This window comes from Natrix helvetica, assembly GCF_964273705.1.
Source record: "Natrix helvetica genome assembly, chromosome: 4".
NCBI lineage: Eukaryota > Metazoa > Chordata > Lepidosauria > Squamata > Natricidae > Natrix > Natrix helvetica.
The window spans coordinates 98844237-98854392 of NC_138550.1; the positions used below are offsets into that span (position 1 = coordinate 98844237).

At 35.5% G+C, this 10156-nt stretch overlaps 1 protein-coding gene across 1 annotated transcript in view; it reads right to left on the reverse strand.

Annotated features, from left to right (window-relative positions):
- The window catches only part of LOC309392187 (uncharacterized protein), a gene marked incomplete at its 5' end in the record, with an annotated part of 165107 nt that extends 157946 nt beyond the window's left edge, over positions 1–7161 (reverse strand). The window contains 3 exons of the mRNA XM_081953188.1: positions 2622–2803; positions 6978–7064; positions 7146–7161. Of these exons, the coding sequence (XP_081809314.1) occupies positions 2622–2803; positions 6978–7064; positions 7146–7161 (285 nt within the window). The remainder of the gene's footprint in view (positions 1–2621; positions 2804–6977; positions 7065–7145) is intronic.
- Between the last annotated feature and the right edge of the window lie 2995 nt (positions 7162–10156).

Here is a 10156-nt window from a genome sequence, read left to right on the forward strand (position 1 = left end):
GTATTATATAGAAGATTTTGACTAGTTAACAGCATCTATACCAAACTGCAGTCATGTCATGGTGACATAATCAAGTCGAAGATTAGCTATACAATATATTCTCCAAATCCACTGTAATATGAAATGTAGAATAAATCCAGTTAACTACCTGGTCATCTGAATATATTGTAAAGACTTCAACAAGAGGCAACACTTGATTAGTCAAGAAAAAAAAATACATGCACTAACAGTATCCATAATGCTTTTTAAGGCCAATATCAAGTCAACGTGTATTTTAGCATAACCTTATTATTGTAATATTCACCTTCAAATATATTTTATATTTGTAAAGGGTGGGGTGGTATGTCTCACTATGGAAAGAGCTGACAGTCTAATAAATGGGGCAAATGGGTAGATGCCCTGAAGGTATCACGTAAGTAATGAAATACCTTTAAGTTCCTACCTGAAGGTAACTGACAAATCAATTAGAGTACCATAAAAAGGTAAAAACCCAATTAAATGATTGAAGAGATAATTGTGACTATTAAGAACTAATTAAATTCTATATGTTCTATAACATGTGGATTCAAATGTTCCCTTGCCAGTTCAGGAAAAACATTCGGTAGTTATAGATGTAGAAATATTTGAATATCTATGGAATATCTATATCTATGGATCCGGGCCTAAGAAAGTAGAAAAGTAACATTTAATAACAGATATCATACAAAGATGTCAGAAGTACACACCAACAATTTTTAATAGTCTGTAAACTGAAGATCCTACTTTCTGTTCATTTAAATACTTCTTTTCGTGTTTACAATTATATAACCCTGGGAAGATTATATCTTTATTAAATTACCTAACAGAACCAGAAATATTTCTATTCTGCTCTCATTTACACTGCAATCATCTCCTAATGGGACTGTGCTGTAAATAATCTATAGAAGATATCGTATTTAAACTGTGCAATTACTCAATACTAATTCCCAGTGAATTCAATGGAGCTTTCTTCTTAGTGGGCATGCATGCATTAGTTTTCCATGTAAGTACAGAAAATAAAAGCTGATAGTTCTGCAGTACAAATTGCAGTTCCCCCCTAGAGTTGAATTCCAATTGATTCAATGTTTTGAAGCCATCTCTCCTTTGGAAAACCCACTGATGAGATCCACTGTTCTTATATATACTACTTAATTTAGTACAGTTTCTCACTAACTGGGCTCAATTCTTTGTTTTTTGCCGTTACCTAAATGTTTCACAATTAATAATTTAAGGGAAGTGGTAGTCCTGTCCACATGAATTTTGGGGCAACACCATTTTAAGAACTATTGTCATGCTTATTCATGAAGAGAATCCTTGTAAAAATTATATTCATCTATTCAGAGAACTAAGGAAAAATGTTTTAAGTGAATACCAATAATAAATGCAATAATCATAAGGAATCTGATCTAGTGGATGAAAAGAGCCAAAAATGGTCCTCTTATATGATATGACAATATAGTCTTATATTCTTATGCTTGACTGCAAATCAATTTTATGTGATTAAAAAAGCCAGAATTTAAAAAAAACCCTTTCTTACATTTCTTTAACCATAGTATTTAAGTAAAAAAAAAAAGTTGAAATATTAAGGCAGAGTTTTTAGTCAAATCAAGTTAATCCTCCACATAAAAGAACACATTGTTTCTGAGAACATGATCCCATTATTTTTAGGTAAGGATCTTATAACTAATCGCTTGATAAATGGTTTGCTATCAATCCAAAAGTGTGCAAATGTTGAGAGGCCAAAAGTCATTTTTAGTTTGATAGAAATTAAAAAAATGAGTCACAAGAGTAAATTCTATGCCTACTTCCATTATCTATGGTGTAATAAAGAACACACAACAATATTTTAAGCAATAGCAACTAATTATAAAAGCATTCACTTTTATCTTTAGTAGAATTGTTTTTCCAGGCTCTATGCCTACTTTAGAATTACGGAGATTAATCAAGCAACACATCAGAATGTTTTTACAATGCTTTTGATAACTTCTATACAATGGTTAGTACCACCATTTAATTGACTATAATTGGAAAGAAAGTGAAGTGTTTGACCTATTTGTTGTCTCAATGTTTTTGTATCTTTTATTTTTTATATTATATCTGAAAAGGGGGTTCATTTGAAACTCTGTCACTCTGTATTAATAAAATTTTCCTCTCTGGCGTTTGGGATTGTCTTCTTTATACTCATGATTTTCAGTGCCTGCCTTTATTTTCATGTTTCTTTGGGCAATTTCAGTTTCAACAATTGAACAATTATGAGCTATTTCCAAGGTTCAGGAAGCACCACGACAAAGAAGCAGATAAGATTACAATACAGATATTAGATTAAAATAATTACATTAATATAAACAATCCCCATGTATTTCATAATTTTCTCTTTCCATCCCTTAAAAGATTACACTTTGTTGGAAACTTTTTGAAAGATTTTGGAAGTCGTGCTCAAAGGCTATCAGGGACTGGATGGAGATTCTGGAGCCCAATTGTTAATTGTTAAAATGTCAAGTGGAAGACACTGTGACATCACTTTGGCTATGCGTCAGATGTGTAGAAAGTAAAACTAGTTATGATGCAAATCATGAGTCAGACTGTTGATACTCCACTCTGACCTGTTTGCATGGAAAGTTGCCCAGGAGAATAACTTCATTGTGAACCTCTTTCTCAAACTGCTCGATGTAAGGGAGAATGTCTTCATCTTCAACTTCATCACAAAGATCAGAGGTCTTAATGCTGCTGACAAGGCATGTAGAATCCAAAGTATCTTCACCTTCTATCTCTTCAACTTTCATATCTAGAAAACAAGAATATGACTGATTCTCATGGTGAAATGCAGAATAACAGAGTTGGAAGGCCCCTTGGAAGTCTTCCAGGCCAACCTCCTGCTCAAGTAGGAGACCTATATCATTTCTGACAAATGGCTGTCCAATTTCTTCTTAAAAACCTCTAGTGATGGAGCATCCACAACTTCGGCAGGCAAGTTGTGAGGTGTCCTTGATAAAGTTCCATCTGTTACTTCTTGTCCTGTCTTAAGATGCTTTGGGGAATAGGATGACCTTGGCCCTTCACTTCTTTGTGACAACTCCTTAGATGTCCCAAAGGTGCTTTTTCAAAAGGCAACTGGACTTTCTTTTTCCCTGAAGATCTTTCATTTCTCCTCCAAGAAACTTCTCCATCTGGAGAATGAAAGGATTTATATTCCTTATAGTCACCTGGTTGATAGCACTATTTCTGAAAGACATTGAGGCCACTTAGAGGTTTTATCTGTGTCTTCAGGATCACCAGAATAATGCAAATGGGTGTAGAACCTTCTTGGAACTGCTGGACTGCATAGTTAAACCTCCAAGTGGCCTCAACAACTCTCAGAAAGAGTGCTATCAACCAGATGACTGCAAGGAATATAAATCCCTCCATTCTATACCATTCTCAAGATCTGAAGAAACTTCTTGGATGAGAAGTGAAACTTCTTCAAAGAAAAACAAAGGAAGACCAGCTGCCATTTGAAAAACCACCTTTGGGACAACCATGACCTGGTTGACTGGGAATCTCCATAGACATTTAGCCTCTTAGATGTTGCGTGTATTATTATATTGCTATCATGTGTAATGTAAGTATTTGGGTGGGTTTGGCCAACTACAAGATGCTCAGGGTAAGACTGAAAGCTGTATGAACATTACACATTGGCTTTAATTGCCTCGTATAATTATTTGTAGCAGTTTACAGTTATTGCCTTATGTTCTTCTCATCTGACTCAACTCTCTGGCATCAACAAGAGAAAGAGACAGAAGCATTTCAAATGGAAATTCTGATGCTGCCAACAGAAACATTACAGCAGCTAAAGAGAAGTTTCTGTTGCAAGAAGAGAATTCTACAAACTGAATGACCTGTCATACAAACTGAGCTGTGTTACATCCCAAAAACTATCGTCCTGTTTTATAAATGTAAGTGAGCTAATCACCCAATCAGATAGTAATCTTGCTTTATGTCTTTCGTTCCAAGAAATTATGACTACAATTGGCCTAGTAATTGGTTCAAAAATTGTTTTGGCTTTACTCTCCCAATTTATTGGATGTGTACAATGAAACAAATCCCTATGTATTTAGTTTTAATATCCAAACTGGACAAGGAACTTAAATACACATTCTGATAAGAGATTTGTTTCTTTGTTAAATGTGGCAAAATGTAACCTACTTTTGCTTATTGATTGCAGTCTGTTCTTCCATGCTTTGTGTACCCAGCACAAAGCATAAAAACACAGGGTGGTTTTATGTAGGTTATTAAGCTTCTAATTATATCAGATATTCAACTGGTGTTTTGTTTTGTTTTTTGCCTTTATTCAAAGTAGGAAAAATCTATTATCTTCTTTTTTATATGAATTCTAGAAACCATGGGTTTTTGAGAAGGGTTTGGCTTTTTAAAATTTCCCCACATTTTCTTTGAATTGTTATGGTGTATTAAATATCTCAATTGCGCATGATTGTTCATGATATTACTCCTTTTTTCATTAAATTTATGCTAAGATACATGCCAAGGTCATAATCCTTGTCCTAAGTCCTTAATCAGGATTTATAATGTTTTTCTTTTAGAAAAAAGATTCTGAAGAGGAATTGTTGCGCATATAGTTTACTAGTCTGCATATTTCACTCATCCCAATAGTGAGACATAGCTCTTTGTCACATACAGTGAGGTATTACCTTGCACCTCCTCCTGCTGGATATAGAAAAGGATTGGTTCTTTAAAAACAAAGTAGGATTCAACAGAAGTCCAGAGGCTGATGCTGAAAACAGTAGAGTCTTCCATCTCTCCAGCAGCCTCAGTTTAATATTTTGGAATCTTTAGGAAGTGAAGATTCCAAGAAACTGACACAGAAAATCGATTTCTACAAGAGCATGCTCTTTCTATGAAAATAGGCAATGCATTGTACCTGAATTTTGTGCTTGGCTTCTTGTTTCCCTTTGTTGTGTGATGCTAAGTCTTAAATTTTTTATTACTGTGTACAAGTTATGGTACTGGGTATTCAATGTCAATTGAATTAGTTCTCCCTTCCTCCTTTGCTCCTTGTGACAAACTCATCTGGGTTATCAGACTTGTTCCAAAAACTATTAAGAGCTTAGACCTAATTAATGAGCCGATCTAATAGAGAGGTCTTACGAAGTTACCAAGATGCACCTTTGTTCTGTTGTCTGTGAAGAGTTTCAACCAGTTGATCCTGAGGAAGTAGACAGAGTGCTGCTATGAGTTGTGCCACCTGTGCTTGGGATCCACGATCCTCCTGACTAGTTAAGGCCTCTTGGGAAGTGGCATGCATTGAATCCAAACAATGGTCCTTGTGGGTCCTTGGTGCGCATCACTAGCACTGATGATGTTACCTAGTTTGGGTAATTAAAGATCTGCAAGAAAACAACCAAGCTCAGAGAGCACCAAGGACCCCTAATTTCTACCCCGAGCTACAAATATTCTCCTTCAATGGTTAATTAATGGTTAATGTCTCATTGTGGGAGGATGTAGTTCCACCTACCTAGAAGCAGGCAGTGATTCACTCCCTTCTCAAGATGCCAACTATGGGGTTGTTCTGATTGTTGAAAAAAGATAGTGACCACTGGGTTTCAGACTGCCCAAAAAGAAGCAGATTATCTGAACCTATCACCTGGTTCAGACCAGGTAATAGCACCGAAATGGCATTGGCCATCTTTGTGCATGATCTTTGAGAATATGAAATCAGGTGGTAAAGCCACCCTGACCTTCCTGAATCTTCTGGCTTGCTTCAATACCATCATACCTTTCATATCCTTCTCGATCAGATTAGGGGGATGATAATGGTATTGTATTTTTATCTGCATTTGACTGTACACCGCCCCGAGTCCCTTTCTGGGAGAGGGGGCGGTTTAGAAATCCAAGAAATAAATAAAATAAAAATAAATAAATGGGGATGGGGTTACTGTTTTTCAGTAGTACTCTTCCTGACATAACTAGTAGGAGGCAAGGCCTCGTCCTAAGCTCATTTTTTTAGAAAATAGCAATCAGTAATGGAGATCAAGTAGATGTAGCTCTAACTTTATAGCTGTATCTTTTAAATAAATATTAGAGAGAAAATAAATAGAAGGATCAGACACATTATGTATCTTTTTTCATATGTATGTATGTGTAGAAAAACAACACACACACACACACACACACCTAACCATTTTGTCAGTATCAGCCTGCCCTGACCTAGGATCTTCAGACCTACAGACTGTAGTTCTCAATGAGACAGGTGAATTCTAAAGTTATTACTATTACTACTACTATTTTATTTATTTAAAGTTATAGTCTAGTACATCTAAAATGGGTCCAGATTAGAGAAGATTTCTGTTTATATATGTTTATAATGAAAAGTGCCAAAGTGTTTTTAAAATGTGTTTTAACAGGACCCATATATTTAAGTAAACCGCAAAAAGAAATATTTAAAATTCAATATGAATATGATATTTTTGTTTGCTCTGCATTCCATTCATACAACAGGATTTAAAGCCTCAGAAAATATTTGTTTTTCTCAGCAAAAGACTCAAGACTCACACAATAATACCTGTAGTTCCACAATACCTTTATTCAAAGCCAAGCCAATATTGAACATCTTGTTATACCAGTTTTGACTAGGTATTTTAAATATTTTTAATTCATTAACATGCTTAGCAGACAATTCCCGCTTCCATTCTTCAACTACACTTAAGAAACTTGGCTTAGCAGACCTATAAACACAATGCCAGAACAAATGTAACTCACAATTGCTTGTTCTATTGTCCACTAACACACTGTCCTTCATCAAAGACTCCCAAAGCTTCCTATCACATTTAGAGCAGCTAAAACTTATAATTTAAATTGTAAGCTGGATATTTAAATGGAACTGAATTTGTGATCTTTGTCACCTCATTTCCATGAACGGGAAAGAATATTCTGACACAAAAATTACATACTTAATTCTGCCTCACCTTCTTTGCTGACCTCTATCCCACACTGCCTTGGGTTTATTTCCTCATCCATCAGAGGGTCAAAGTAATTTCTGCTGCATTCATTTCCTGTGGAAAGTACATGAAGTAAGGGTCAGTGATTATTAGAAGCACATGAACCAAAATGTTAATTTTGAAATCCAACACTACCATGCAAGAGGGGCATTTCTGCTACTACTTTATAAGATATATTTTTTTTAAAAAAAACCAAAGTCTTCTAAGCTGACTGCTTTCATAATTATCATCTAGGAAAAGGTCAGAAAAGGTAATTTTGGAAACAAGTTCAGTTGATGTTACTTTTGCTCAGAAATTAATGAGAAAATTCTCAAATGAAGATGATAGGTTGATTAAAATAACACCCTTAAACCTACTCCTAAACCAAAATTATTCTTGATTCCTGCTCTAAAAGAAACTGTTGAGAAAATTGTGTTTCACAGGTGACCCCCTTCAATTTTAACAGTTTTAAGTTTCACCACTCAGCTTTCAACATCTGGTACATCTTTAATACTATTGTCAACCATGGAAGTGTTTAATTACAGAGGAGATTCTGTGAATGCTGCCTCATTAATCTGAGCCGCAATTGTATTCGCTTGGGCTCAGCATCCACATAACAATTTGATGGGATAAAACTACTCATTTAGCAGTTTCATTTCCATAGCTGGGTGTACATAGTGCTTCAGGAACTAATGAAATTTATATTTTGTTTTTAAAAGTGAGAGGAGGGCATGGCTGACACAAACCCGTATCTTTACAAGAGAAACAGTTTTAGTTCTTTATTCTTTTCCAGTAATGAAGAAGAGTTCAAGTAGTCCTTGACTTAACAACTACAATCGAGCCCCAAATTTCCGTAGCTAAGTGAAACGTTTGTTAAGTGAATTTTGCCCCATTTTATGACTTTTCTTGCCACTGTTTTTAAGTGAAACACTGCAATTGTTAAGTTAGTAACATGGTTGGAAAAAATTAATACGGCTTCTTCATCAGTTCACTTGTCAAAAGGTTACAAAAGGAGATCACATGACCATGGGACACTGAAACCATCATAAATATGAGCCAGTTGCCAAGTGTATGAATTTTGATCACATGACCATAGGGATGCTACAACAGTTGTAAGTGTAAAAAACAGTCATGAATCACTTTTTTCAGTGCCACTGTAACTTTGAATGGTCACTAAATGAAGTGTTGTAAATCGGGGATTATCTTTAGAAGCAGATTAACATTTACATCAGAGAATATTACTGAATGAGTAGTGGCAACAATATTACTCTTATTCTCCATCTATAAAAGGATTGCTATAATATGGGAGTGGGAGTGCAGTCTTTGGGCTTTCCATGGTAGTAACGATTAAAGGCATAAATAGAAAAGATGTGATCCTTCTGTAGCAATGGTACTACTAAACAATTGTGAGGGTGCTACAGTTAGGCAAAGCAGAAGGATTCTGCCTTGTTAAGTAGAAAAACTGCCGTTGTAAGCTTCACAACTGAATCAGCTAAATCGGAGGTGGTATTCAAATTTTGAGTAGTTTGGAGAACCGGTAAATACCACTTCTGACTGGCCCCGCTCCCATCTATTCTCTGCCTCCCGAGTCCCAGCTGATTGGGAGGGAATGGAGATTTTACAGTATCCTTCCCCTGCCATGCCCACCAAGCCACACCCACCAAGCCATGCCACGCCCTCCAAGCCATGCCCACAGAACCAGTAGTAAAAAAAATTGAATCCCACCACTGAGCTAAATGTTTTTCTTGGATTATTGTGCACACTATTTTTTAAAAAATTTGTTATTACTTTATTACAGGAATGAAATAAATGAATATCTTAACCTTCATTGGATCCATGTGCCATGAGATCGGGATACATATTTGGGATGTGAAAATAAAGAAATTTGGTCTTATATTTTTCAAAAATCTTCCCTCAGATAAAATAAATTAAAATGAAAACACACACCCAGAGACACGGGCAAGGATCAAAGAGATATGACAAGAAAACAAAGCCAAGAAATACTGAAAAACAATATATTTACTTTTGCTTTACTTTAAAAAAAACATAATGCCAGCAGCCGCTCTTTCTCAGCAACTAAATGAAACTTTGATATGAAACTAGGTTTAATTTAGATTTCTGGACCGGCCACACTTTGACTGTCAGGGTCTATTTTTTACACGCAGTAAGTACAGGACCTGAAAATTTGCTTTACCTTGAGGTCTCAATAAAGGGGAAAAAAATAAATGAGTTTCATTTTTGTTACTTTATCTGTCAACAACTACTAGCTAGTATGAATCCTGGCAGCATGTAATCAAAGTCTCACGTACCGCAATAACAGAGCTAGTCTACCTTATATGGCGTAATTGTTTTTCTCTAGCACAAAGTGGTGTGAGAACATGCTTTCTTGCAGATGTTAATGTTGACCATTCAAAGTGAAAATGGTGATGCAAATTCTTCAGTGCTAACCATGCTCCTGATCAGTACTCGCATAAAGACAAATAGGTCTTTAAATAGACTGGCCTTGAATCAATTGACATTTATACTGTTGGATCCCTTTTTAACTTATAGCAAACAATTGCAATGAAACATAGATAACCTAATCCATTTTGCAGCAGTTGGCATCCTGGTATATATATTATTCTCAACAATTGATTATATGTAAGTTCTTTCTTTGTTCAGACTTGTACCTCTCTTGAACATAGGTAAAGCCAAATGCTTTCTAACTAGAGAGTTTCTGAGCATCTATAGATGCTCTTTGTCCTCTTCCATGATTAAAAAAACTGTCTATATCTATTGTTGTTTGTACAATAAATGTTCCTTTTACAGGAAATAGCTACTCTTTTTAAAGAGTATTTTTCCTCTTTTACCGGAAAAATAACTCTTGTTAAATGCATGCAAGAGAGGACATCATGCTATGCAACATCTGTGGAGATGGGTGATTTTAAAAAAATGATCATATTAATAGAGCTTAATAATAAATCATATTATACTATTTATCCTTTATTATGCCCTGTTTTTCCCAAAATAAGCCCTACCTGGATAATAAGCCCAATCAGGCTTTTGAGGGCATGTACTAAAATAAGCCCTCCCTGAAAATATTGCAATACAGCAGCAGCCGTGAGATGACCACGGTTGTCACCTCCTCCACCTCAAAAATAATAAGACCTCCCCGAAAATAAGGCCAA